Source organism: Accipiter gentilis, chromosome 4, assembly GCF_929443795.1.
Source record: "Accipiter gentilis chromosome 4, bAccGen1.1, whole genome shotgun sequence".
NCBI classification, from domain to species: domain Eukaryota; kingdom Metazoa; phylum Chordata; class Aves; order Accipitriformes; family Accipitridae; genus Astur; species Astur gentilis.
In genome coordinates, this window is record NC_064883.1 from 27,453,313 (window position 1) to 27,466,748 (window position 13,436).

The 13,436-nt window shown below is 41.2% G+C and overlaps 1 protein-coding gene across 5 annotated transcripts in view; it reads left to right on the forward strand.

Annotated features, from left to right (window-relative positions):
• MLLT10 (MLLT10 histone lysine methyltransferase DOT1L cofactor) overlaps positions 1 to 9,878 on the forward strand; it is a 133,196-nt gene extending 123,318 nt beyond the window's left edge. For 4 of the 5 annotated variants that reach the window (XM_049798200.1, XM_049798202.1, XM_049798198.1 and 1 more), the window contains 3 exons: positions 4,935 to 5,037; positions 5,822 to 6,034; positions 8,262 to 9,878. In XM_049798200.1, the coding sequence (XP_049654157.1) occupies positions 4,935 to 5,037; positions 5,822 to 6,034; positions 8,262 to 8,330 (385 nt within the window). In that variant the 3' untranslated portion in view covers positions 8,331 to 9,878. The remainder of the gene's footprint in view (positions 1 to 4,934; positions 5,038 to 5,821; positions 6,035 to 8,261) is intronic. The other variant, XM_049798199.1, reaches the window with a different exon arrangement.
• The last annotated feature ends 3,558 nt before the right edge of the window (positions 9,879 to 13,436 follow it).

Genomic DNA, 13,436 nt, shown 5'->3' on the forward strand with positions numbered 1-13,436 from the left:
TAATTGTGTATTTAGAGGAAAAAAGTTCAGGCCGAGAAAGCACTAATGCTAATCAGTGCTAATATTTTAGTAATGACACATACATTCCTCATTCCTGTTTCTTCCATTACACTTCAGTGAAAAATATGAAAAAACTTCTGTTACTGGAACTAAGTTGTGAAGAGGCTCTGGGATGACTTTGAATGAAGGGGGGGGGGGGAGGGGAAAGTATTTTCTACTGGTTGAGATTATTGGTTCTAAAACTGTATGGAGCACTGTTTGTTCCTGCCACTCTTAGTTCAATGCTGTTTCAGTGGCAACTAGCTGACTATTTCTTTAATGTTAAATGCCTCTAGGTATTGGTAACAAGCATAGGCAGGCATGGAGGTTTGCTGTCATGCTATTGCGAGCTCTCTGAACTTGCTTAGATTGTATGGTGGTGATCAAGTTTGGAGGTGGTTTAAATCATTATTCACAAGACAATGGAAAGCCACATGAGAACTCAGCTCTACTTTCTAACTTTTGTGTGTTGTTCTGTAATTAAAAGACTTCCCGGATGTTCTGTAAGTTGCTACTTACAGTAACTTCCCAAGCTGCAGAATCTGGACAGTTTCATTTGAAGAATAGCTAGATTATTCACCAATACATGAAGACTTCTTTATGCATATTGTCCTTATTCCTGTGAGCTCTTTAACTGTGGGACATAGGGAGGTGAGAAAACACTGATTTGCACATTGCTGTTTGGGGGAATTTCAAATTGTAGGTAAAAGAGCCTACATTCATTTGGCAGAGAAAAATAGTTGATCCTTTTCTGGGAAAAAGATGGCTTAATACAGATTGCTAGCAAACGGGAGATTAAGTGATTTGAGGAAAAAGATAGGATTGTTTCTTTACATTCTCGCAACCAGAGAAGACTGTAGGATGGAGAGTTTCAGACTGATCATATACCTTTTAATGAGAAGCTAAAAAGGATTAAATTTACATTCTAAGCTGATCTGGTTTAGAGAAAGCTCTGTGGTGAAATCCAGAGAACTGCCTCTTTTGGGAAGCCCAGGAGCTGCAGCATTTTGTCTTCTGCAGTTAGGTTTTGTTTCCAGACACTTAGATCTCAGCTGCTGGCTGAGGATATTTTCATTTAAGTGCCAATGCAGAGCAAGAAGGAAGGCAGAGCAAGAAGGAAGGCAGAGCAGATAAAGAGAAAGGAGAACAGCAGCAGAAAAAAGAAGTGCAAAGGTAAAACATGACATAGGAAAAAAAAAGAATGGGGTAAAAGAATGAAAAAACAGTGGAGAAGATTCATTCCAGTATAGAAGAATACAGAAAAAGTGAGGTAAAGAGAAGAAGGAAATAATGGTAATATTAGTCAAACTGAAGGTACTTATTTTTTGCAGTTGTTACAAATATTTTTGATACAATTGAATTTAAAGCTGTTTTAAGGAATTTCAATTAATTGATGAGTGTCATCGTTTGAAAGTCAAACACATGCACAGTTCTAGCTTATGTTAGGTCTGAGTTTTGCTGTTGGTAGCTCAGGAGAAAAAACTAAGGGTTTCCTTGGATAGGTGAAGTGTCATCTCTGCTTTCATCAACAATCAAATATTGCTAGCAGTTATTGGGGAATAAACAGAACGGTGTTATCCATTTCGTGTTCTGTCATGTTAAATCTTTGGTGTGTACGTACCTGGAATATTATGTGCAGTTCTGATTATGCGGTTTCAGAAAAGGATATAATACAAGGGAAAAAACAGCACAGCAAGAATAATCAGAGGCAAAATGGCTTGCACAGGACAAGGGTCAGTAGAATTGACTTTTTGGATAAGGAGAAAGACCATTGACGAGGTTTGAGGACCAGGAGAGTAGTAGAAGTGATAGTAATGAATGTTGTGAAGTAGATGATGAGAAATCATAGAATCATTTAGGTTGGAAAAGTCCTTAAAGATCATCAAGTCCAACCGTACACCTAACACTGCCAAGTCCCACTAAACCATGTCCTGGAGTGCCATGTCTACATGTCTTTTAAATACTTCCAGGGATGGTGACTCCTCCACTTCCCTGGGCAGCCTGTTCCAATGCTTGACAACCCTTTCGGTGAAGAAATTTTTCCTAATATCCAATCTAAACCTCCCCTGGCAAAACTTGGTCATTTCCTCTTGTCCCATCGCTTGTTACCTGGGAGAAGAGAACAACACCCACCTTGCTACAGCCTCCTTTCAGGTAGTTGTAGAGAGCGATAAGGTCTCCCCTCAGCCTCCTTTTCTGCAGACTAAACAGCCCCAGTTCCCTCAGCCGCTCCTTGTAAGACTTGTGCTCCAGGCCCCTCACCAGCTTCATTGCCCTTCTCTGGACACGCTCCAGCACCTCAATGTCTTTCCTGTGGTGAGGGGCCCAAAACTGAACACAGGATTTGAGGTGCTGCCTCACCAGTGCTGAGTACAGGGGAATGATCACTGCCCTGGTCCTGCTGGCCACACCATTTCTGATACAAGTCAGGATGCTATTAGCCAGTTTTTTACCCAGCAAAGCGTATGCATCTCCAAGCCATGAGCAGCCAGTTTCTCCAGGAGAATGCTGTGGGAAACGGTGTCAAAGGCTTTACTGAAGTCCAGGTAGACAACATCCACAGCATCCCCCTCATCCACTAAGCAGGTCACCTTGTCATAGAAGGAGATCAGGTTGGTCAAGCAGGACCTGCCTTTCATAAACCCAGGCTGACTGGGCCTGATCACCTGGTTGTCCTATACATGCAGTGTGATGGCACTCAGGATGATCTGCTCCATGACCTTCCCCAGCACCAAGCTCAGTCTGACAGGCCTGTAGTTCCCCAGAGCCTTCTTCTGGCCCTTCTTGTAGATGGACGTCACATTTGCTGACCTCCAGTCGAGAGGGACCTCCCCGGTTAGCCACGACTGCTGATAAATGATGAAAAAGGGCTTGGTGAGCACTTCTGTTGGCTGCCTCAGTACCCTTAGTGTGGATCCCATGTGGCCCCATAAACTTCCCATAAACATAGTTTTCCCATTCCCTATAGGAGCTAGTAAGTGTAGCCCAGCATGTGTTTCACATAGTACTGAGGCCGTCAAATGAAGTATGAAACAAAGTGTGCGTTGCTTGCTCTGTCCCAGCAGTAGAGAATGGTGATGCTATGGGTATTTTCATACTGGCTGGTTGATACAAAGTAAATGTCAAAGTGATCACAGAGCCGGACTACAATATGCAAATACTATGTCCTAAAGAGCTAAATGATTGTAGCCTAACTGTGTGGATTTGTGGCTGATTTAAGTTAATTTAATTCCATACTACCAATCACACCTGGCAATCCTGTCATCTTGTTGGTCATCGTATGCACGCCTTCTTGCTGGTACTAGTGCTTGTGAATTCACACAATAACCTCATCTACATTAATAGATAATCTTTCAGTGTGTTTTGTATTGGCTTAGGTTTCAGCTCAGTTCCCATGAGATGCAGCTCATTGTGCAAGACCTAGAGCAAGGGGAGGGGACAGAAAGGTACAGCTGAAAGGGAAATACTTAACCTTTCAATAGCAGGATAAACCTATCACGAAACTACACAATAATTGAATGGGCGTTTTAAACTAGTAAAAGCTAACAGTAGTACCGAAAGAATAAATCCAGTTGTCTTCCTGGTCTTCTGTTCCAAACCCACCCTTGTTCATGCTGTTGTTCTTGCAGTGAACTGGCATAGGTGAAGAAACCCTTTATTTTCAGACCACTTGTCAGCTGGAACTGTTCCCTGCCTGTTGTGGTTTAGCCCCAGCCAGCAGCTAAGCACCATGCAGCCGTTCACTCACTCTCCCCCACCCAGGGGGATGGGGGAGAGAATTAGGGAAAAAAAAGTAAAACTCGTGCATTGAGATAAGAACAGTTTAATAGGACAGGAAGGAATTAAATAATAATAACAATAATAAAATGACAATAATAATAAAAGAATTGGAATATACAAAACAAGTGATGCAGGATGCAATTGCTCACCACTTGGTGACTGATGACCAGTTCCCAAGCAGGGATCCCTCCCAAGCCAACTCCCCCCAGTTTATATACTGGCGGCATGCTTATATACAGTTTATATACTGGGCATGACGTCACATACCCCTCTGGTCAGTTTGGGTCCTGGCTGTGTTCCCTCCCAACTTCTTGTGCCCCTCCAACCTTCTTGCTGGCTGGGCATGAGAAGCTGAAAAATCCTTGACTTAGTCTAAACGCTACTTAGCAACAACTGAAACCATCAGTGTGTTACCAACAATATTCTCATACTGAACCCAAAACATAACACCATACCAGCTACTAGAAAGAAAGTCAACTCTATCCCAGCTGAAACCAGGACACTGCCCAATTTTCTAAATAGCTGCAGAAAATTTTATGTAGGCATGAAAAGAGGGACTGGGAGCTAAGTAGTAGGCAAGTGCAGAGGCAGCCTCCTTCATTCCATGGCAGCATCAGTTGGCCCACTTGAAGGCTGAATGTGTTTGCTAAATTACAGACAAGGTATAGACAAAAGTGATAGGATTTGAATATAGCAAAAGATGAGAATTAGAAGGAAAACAAGACAAAGTAAATGCTAATGAACTAAATATTAAAGGTTGGCAAGAGCTGTCTTACATTATAAAATGTGGCCTTTCTGTATAAAGTATTTGAAAAAGTAGAAATGGTAATTGTTATCTGAGTTTAAAGTAATGTGCATGTAGTAGACTTAGGTTACAGGCAAGGTAACTGTTGCTCAGCATAAATGAGATGGGTGGTGGTGGTGGTAATGTCTAGGTATGTATCAAAAACTGCAACTGGACAGACAGACTGTTTAATATTTGACAGTATGCAATCAAAATGCTAAATAGGAACTGTCTGTTCATATATATCTTTTCTTTGTTTCAATGGAAAGCTGAAGTAAAAAGCTCCCATACTTTCATATAAACTACAGTATTACCCTGTCAAACCCTACAGTGCCTCGGGACTAGGATTACTTCCTGACCAACAGAGACAACTTCTACTCCATCAACAACACCAGCAATTTCAGCAATTACTAAGTACCCAGCAACTCACATCAGTAAGTTTCCAGTTAATTATGATTTATTCCTCTGTTATATTCTAGGGCATGGATAAACTCCTGAGCCTAATATAAATACTAGAAATGTGTTTAACTTGATATTACACTTTTTGATAATTTTTTAGCTTTTCAGTTGCTTCAACCTTTTTGGATGATCGTCATGCCAAATGACAGGATATTATTGGGCTGTGTGTATTGCTAGAAGAATCGTTGCCTAGAGCCTTCAGTCCCATTTTGTCCCATGTGGACATGGTGGCTTGTCTCTCAGCATCAGCTGTGGGCAGCAGAGTTTGGGACCATGGATGGATTCTAACAATATCCTAAGCTATTCTCCGATTCCACTAGGACTCTAGAAGAGATTTTTGGGTATCACCTCATGAACTGTCTTTGCTCTGCCTTGCAGTGTTCATATAGGCCACTAGGTTACTGGTTTAACTATTTGTGTTGTTAATTGTGTAGTTTTAGTACTTTGACAAACATGGTTTGATATTCTCCTCAGGTCTGTTTCTTCTGATACAGGCCTGATGAAGCCAGCAGGCTTAGCTGAACTTCTGTGTAGCTACTGATTTCAGGAAATTTTATAGGCGCTTTCTTTCCTTTCCCACAGTCTTGTGGAACTTCATTAGTTCCCTGATTAGTAACCTAGATTAGCTGGGATTAGGTTAAGGGTTGCACTGACTGAAGATTTGGATAAGCAAGAACCCAGAGAGGAACTATTTTTCAGTAACTAATTCTTGATTTTTATTTTTTTTTTCCCCTCCTCCCTGTCCTCGTATTATTCAAGGAACAACATCAGGCCCTTTTGTATCAATTAGTACAGCAACAACATCACCACCACCAACACCATCAGTCTGAAGTACAGCAATTGCAGATTACTGGAGGAGCACAGATACCCATAAACAACTTACTTTCAGGCACACAGGCCTCACCACTTAATGCAGCTACCACCAACCCATTCCTTACAATTCACGGAGATAACGCAGCTCAGAAGGTGACAGTAAGTATATTTCTCACCTCATTTTCAACGTAGTACCTCCATAAGGTAACTAAAAGATAAGCAGCAAGTTATGTGCCTGTATTCAGAATTCAAGGATGGTGGATTTTTTCTTTATTTATTTTATTTTTCTTGAGCCTTGGGCTGCACTTAATGAGGTTCAGAACTCTGTGAACTTGTAGTCACTTACACCTAACCTGTCTGCTGCACACTCCTGTTTCCTCGGATCAGGACACCAGTACAGTGACCCATGCCTTCCTCTTGTAATTACAACTGCAGGCCTAGTCCTCCTCACCCCAACCTTCTTCCCCAACTTTGTGTCCACTATTTTGTAGATCATTTCTTTTATCACCTTACTTGAAGAGTTTGTCCTGGCTAGGCCTCAGGCACTGTGGAGCTGCAGAGATTAGTTGATGACTTGAGAGATGAGGAGCCTGTTGCTGGGAGGTGAAATATGTATTAGGAGAATGGTCTATGTCCATCCTGGTTCTAGTGTGGGAAGATGAGGCTGTATACTGGGGAGGCTGAGCAACTCCTTTGCTTGATAGAGTACTAAAGCCTTTCCTAGACAGGTAAGGAAACAAGACAGATTTTTCTGGCAAAGATGTTCCATTGCCTTCAGCATTTGCCCATAACCTCCACCCCCAAGACAGGAATTCTTTCTTCAAGTATTCAGAGAATAGGCTTCATTCTCTAAGGGTCATACAATTAAGGTAAGAGAGGATGAGAAAGGAAGGAGCACGTGGAACTTGTGAAAACAAAGGCTGAGTGGAGCAGGAAGACAAAGTTCCAGTATTCTTTGGAGAAGACATCAAATGGCAGTGGTAGTGAAAAAAGGGAAGCTTGTCTGCAACAGCAGGCACGAAGAGTGTGGGGCTAGATATTGGTCCCCTCTCTGCTCCCCACCCCCAAAGCCCTTGGCTACTTTAGGGGCACGGTGGTGGAGGACTCGGGCAGCTGGGCTTTTGTGGTACTTCCCAAACATAAGGTGAGTCACAAAACATAAATGATGAATTTTCAAGACAGTTTTCCTGGAAACAGCTCCCTTCCATTCTAAAACACAAGCGTTTACTTTTATTAAGCTTTGTGCATGGTTGTTGTCACTTTCCAGTTTGGTCTGTTGTTGTGATGTTGCAACTGCACTGCAAACTGCAGGACTCCGGTAGGATCACGTTCTTTCCTGGTCACTGACTGTCAGACCAGCACTGCTCTATCACAGGGGTTTGCTCAGTGCCTTGCCTTCATTTAGAAATGTTCACAATTTGTTCTAGTATGTTTAAAATTTCTCTCCCCTCATTTTCTAAAAACTAGTAGTGAATGGAATTGAGACCCTATATTTGGTTTGCATCAGAACAAATTATTCTATATGTGACCTTATTTTGAATTTTTTGAAATGGCTATTACTAGGTTTGGACAGCGTGACTGGGCAGCACTAGTATATTTTACAAATACGCTGTTACAATTTTAGTTTTTGTTCTTATAACAGTTAGCTCTAAACAATTCCAGGAAATCTCAGAACATCTTTTCAACAAAACCCTTAGGAATATGTTTCTTTTGCTTTTTTTTTTTTTTTTTTTCCCTGTTAAGGTTAGAATTGAGACAGATTGCATTGGATTGTTGAACTATTTTAATCCAGAAAGAACTTCTAGTACATTCTTTATTTGCCAAAAGTTTGAATGTTTTAATCTCATTTCCAGCTGGAACAGGTTTTCAAGCATTTCTGAATGCTCAGTGAATGAGATGAGGTTTTTTGCTCAGTCCTGTTCAGTACTTGCAGGAAATGGCTTTATAGCAATTTATGAAAGAAAGATAATTGTGACGGGGCAAAATGGAAATTGTATTTTTATTCTGATGAAGTATAGATTTCAGCCCTCTCCAGTGGATAAAATGTAGCAGAGGTCACCTGGTATTTGTCTTGACCATCGCGCAGTTCTAAGGAGAGGCCAACAGCCAGGAACAGCAAGTCTTGTTGGAATGAAAGTGGAAGCAAAATTGGTGTTTTCTAATGCCAGGTGTGATGACCTTAGTATGAGCTGCTTCAGTGTAGGACTCATCCTTTAATTACTCTTTCCTTTCCTTTCCCACTTTTTAATTCTACAATACATGATTATTCTTTACAATGCAGAAGTTACTATTTAGATAGCTCTAGTTAAATGTGCCTCATCAGCTTTGTCATTTGTATGAATTTAATTTTACTTAACTCTGTATTTTATAATCTGATTTTTAGAAGTATTTTCTCTTACACAGAGGCTCAACGATAAAACTGGACCAGTTGCGTCAGAGAAGAGTTGACGTTTGAATGATACTTGAGAACTGCATGTCCTGCTGTTATAGCACTTCATCTGGCTGCAAACTGCAGTTTTCCTTTCTGCAGATTGAAGAAATGTAACAAGGAACTCCTACTGCACAGCAAAAGGTTAATAATTTTCATAAGGATATTTTTGGTAGGCTTTCATTTGCTTTCTTGTTGCACTAAAATGGACGTACTTTTTAATGGTTCAGACTGTGAAGCAGATAAAATTCTGCAAACCATAATTATTTTGTCGATATGATGGTACTAAGTACAAATTCAGCCACAGAAAAACATATACTTGACCCTTCAGTCCTAATCTTATAAATTTAAAGGCTAGTAAACTGTCTGCAATCATGTGTTACTTTGGTTTCAGAGCAGTAGTTTTAAAAAACAAACCCTCCCCAACCCTAGCCAGTCTGATCTTCTGCTGCAGTTGCAATATATCCTTTTAGACTAAGCTTGTAATGGCAGCCGGGACTCGATGTTTGTCGTTTCTTTTTTTATGCACCTGTTTTGAAACCTGACTCATAAGGGAATCGACTTCTGAACTTTTTATTCCTTTAAATTCCTGTTGTTATATAGTGGGAGTTTTTCCTGAGTAAGAATTACAGTATGGAATCCAAAGTTTATTAATTTTGGTGTAGGTTTTAGAGTTCTGAGGTTTTTAAAGGAACCGGTTTGGTTCCAGTGACAAAGTTTTCTTACCAGATGAGAAGGCCACACTGGAAGGAAGTATGTGTAGTGTTTGGCCTAAACCAAGTGCCTGTTGCTACCTCCATTTTGTTGAAATGGCTGCAAACAGCTGATCATGCACTAGCCATGTCCTTGTTAGCAGCGGGAATATTCTGTGTTGCACCAGCAGCCTTGTTATTCTGCCTTTACTAGAGGTGTTTATACCACTGTAGATAGCTCAGGCAGATTGTTACCTGGGTCACTTTTCACTAATAAATTACCAAAAAAGTGAGTTAATATTTCCCACTAAAATTTACCGGTGGTTGAAACGGGTGAACTTGTGTTACGACACTTCTGACAGTAGCTGATTTCATGGCGTGAGTCTATGCAGTATGGTGAAGGATAGTTTAAATGGGGGTAATGACCACTAATCAATATTAAGGTGGGAATTATTAGAGGAAAAGACCCAGCTGTAATTAGACCTCCACTGTGTACTTATTTGGAAGAACATGTTAATTCTGCAATATGTTTCTTAGTTAAACATTGCACAGTTCTTACCTCATTTCTGTAAATAAAGTTTTGTGAATCTGTTTTGTATTGTGAAGAATTCATAAGAAAACATTGATATTTTGATTTGTAATATTTCTAATTAGTAGATTTAATTGAAAAGTAAAAATAATTTATTTTTATATGTTCTGGGGAATTTTTAAAAAATGTCACAAATCACTTTTGTAGATACTTTACAAAAGTAAACCAGTGGTTTATTTTACTTACTCAACCCACTGGTGGATATTCTGTAACAATTTGTACAAAAGGTAAGATGGAAATGTGCTGTTATTTTGACTAGATGTAAAATTCCAAGTGTATGAAAAGATATGTACAAAGCTTTTGTTAATAAACTTTAATAATGTTTATAGTTGTATACTGCTTGTGTGAAAGTGAGTCTTGTAGAAGAATTGAATATTTCTATTAACATCACATGACAGGAAGGATTTCAGTTGCACATGGCCACTAAAATTTATTACAACAAATTTTTAAAAATGTTTCTCATGTAAATTTTTGCTTTCACAAGACACTAGTAGGGCTGCAATATACCGTCCAGGGACATTTTTGCTTACTGGGTGCAAATGTCCAGTTGCAGCCCTGTACCCATAGTCTGATGTCAGAGTTTTTTCTTTCATCCTTCAGAGAGAAATTACCGAGAAGGAATGAGCTGTTTCTCTAAGGGCCCCAGTTAATTTCGAAACAACTTAGAGACCTCCGTGGAGATGGGATGGGTTCCTTATCTACATGGTGCCTGTGTTGAAGTGATTGAGGCCTTTGGTTGTCGCTGTAATTTTTGTACTGTATTTTCTGTAACACCAGCTCAATGTTTTTTCCAGGAATTTGGCTTATTGTCCATGGAAGTGTTGGTAAACACATAGCTGAACTGGTCTTTTATTTCCCAGGCAGCAAGGAGGAACTTGACCCTTCCTGTACTGTCACTTGAAGATAAAACGTGAGGTTTGTGCAGACAAGGGATGCATTATGGCTTCCTTGCCCTTTTTAGCCCCTTGCTAGTCAGGTGCAGCCTTGGGCTGAGACTAGCTTTTGGACCAAGCAGCAGGAGGATAGTGTTGCCATAGGCCTAGGCCATTTGTATATTACTCCATCTGCTCAAATCCTGAGGACTGAGTATTTTTGTTTTATTTTCAAATGGGGAAAACTGGAGTCCTGAGAGAAGAAAGGTAAATGAGCAAGCTCAGAACAGCAGGGGAATGTGAAACGTCATCTGGCACAGCTAGGGCCATCACTAACCTACCTGCTGTGTGGCTCCTTGGTCATCAGGGCTAGAAAAAATTCCCTGCATTCTAGGGTTAGTTGATGACTCTTTAATGCTACGAGGTGAAGAGGCTCAGAAGACAAGGTATTTCTACTGACTAAACCTATACACTGTCTAGATCAGCTCTAGAACTAGGTACCATCTTTCTGCTGGCTCTGTTGGGCATTGGCTATTTGTTAGTCAGTGCTAAAAAGGGAGAGTATATAGCACATATGTGCTGGGCCACTAGAGTTAGTTACACTTCCTACTGCTAGGCCTGTAGGTGGAGGGAAGAAAAGCCCAATATGCCCACCAGCACAATGCCTCCAGGGAATCCTGAGTGTCCCCTCCACTGGTGTCATGGACTCGAAGGTTATGTTACTGCTGCTTTATTGACGGACCTAAGCTGAAGCCAAAAACTTTATCTGGTAGACATCATCTTGCTCATATTGGAGCAGTACCACAGAAACCAGTAAAAGTGGTAAGCCCTGCTTTTCCTTGTGTGTTTCTTTGAGAGGGACTGCCTAAACTCTGGTATCAGTCTCCTGGTAAGACACAGAGAAGCATGAAAGGGGCAAAGTTGGAAATACTAGTGAAAATGTCAAATTCGGGACATTCTTAAAATCTCAGCTTGTTAAGAGGTTGGTGCCAGAAGCCCAGGACAGCAGTGGATGTTTTACCATAGGCACAGTCCTGATGGACCAACAATCAACAGCATGGAAATAATGAAAAGCACAGTTCTGACATCTGAACAAAAATCCAATTCACTAGCCCTTTAAAGAAAGCAATGACATCATGTGAGAGGGCCAGATGCAGGCAAAACCAACCTTGTTTCAATGATTTTGCGCATCCTGACATCAAAGATGATGGTCTGTGGCTGATTTGGCACCAGTTCAGCAGAAGCCCATACTGCCCTCCCTGTGGAATGCCAAAGCAGCCAAGTCACTGGTTACTGAGCTACCTTCAAATGTGTTGGGAACTGCTCTGGGCTCAGTGTCACAAGAGCAGCACAGCCTAAATGTGCTGCATTTCAGAAGAGTTTTGTGTTAACAGGCTTTTGAAATTTCTGCTGGTTTTTTTCACCGAAATCCAGCTTTACTGACACACCTTATGGCTTACAGGAGCCAACTAATTCTGGACAGCCTATGACTTCTCAAACCCTGGTTTTATTAACTTTAGCCATTCAAGCTGTGTTAGCAGGAGCTACTCTTCCAGCAATAGCATTGTGTGCCATTTAACTGACTGATTTTCTGGTGCCTGTTTTTAATAAGCTGCACTAAAAATCTCACTGTTGGTTCTGCCTAAAGGACAGCTCTTTCAAAGTCAGTCGGTCAAACACTCAGTGTTTCTATTGTCATCTCATAAAAAGGTCACATTGCAAAATCTTCCTTGAAACAGTTTTTTTTTTTAATTAGTTCATACCCTGACAGCTGTAAAGTTGAGAATAATTAATACAGTCCAAACATTTAGAGCTGCAGGACAGTGCAGAACAGCATCTATTAGTCTGTCTTCTAGAACTAACCTAGTCTAAATTAGAGCACTGTTAACCTTTATAGCATCTCAATCATGTTCTACTCATCCACTTGTGTATAGTTGTCAGACTATAATTTTATAAAATTCTGATCCTTTATAACTTGGCATTTGGACTGTATTGTACAGTAACACTGCCCTCCCTGGCTAGCCTGCCACAAAAGCCCCTTTCCATAGCGTTCTGCCTAATCCCATCAACAGGGATGTGCAAAGATGCTCAAAAGAGACTCGGCTTCAACTCATTTGGGTGCAAGTCACAGTACAGAAGCTTCAGCATAGACCCTCTGAGACTGAAACCTTTTCATGCACAAAGTTATAGTGCAAAAGGCACTTTGAGCTACAGCTCACAACTGCCCAGGAAAGAAAAAATACTTTGCTAGCAGGCAAGTATTAACATTACTTAAATGAAATCTGCATTCCGTGTTAGAATGAAAGTTGGAAGAAGCTGCTTAAATCTGAAGCCTAGCATGACCTCGACTTTCATGGACAGAAAGTTTTAGAAAAACTAGCTTTGGTGGTGGATACCACAACGGTGAGAAAACAAAGCCCGGCTACAGTTTACCACTCCTTGAACAAGCATCACATCTGACCTCGGTCATGACAGGCTAGATCTACTGCCAAAAAGGCCAGTTGTCTCATCATCCAGAAGACACCAAGCACCCCCAGGAGAGGACCCTGAGAGGCCCTACAGATCTTGGACTCTTACCCCATACTGCCGTCCTCCCTGCAGCCAAACACAAAAGCTAAAGCTTAGGCTGGGCCAATTCCTTTGGCCCTTGAGGAACCAAACATGAAGACCAGATAAGGCCTGGACAAAGCTTTCACTACATCACTACATGAAGGATCCCTCCTAAACGGGCATCTCTGTTGCAGAGATTAGATCCAGTGATGCTGGACATTGACTCACCACATTCCTCATCCCAGGACCTACACTGCCAGACTACTAGTGTGAAACACCCTTCCAGGCCCAAATAACCCACCTGTGTGTTGCAAAACCTTCCCTGTTCTTGACGATGAGACAGTGGGCCCAACTGCCACCAATTCGTGGTGCAGTTCCACTGTGGAAGAGGCCAATGCATTTCTCTTACACAGCCAGCTCGCCCCTACTT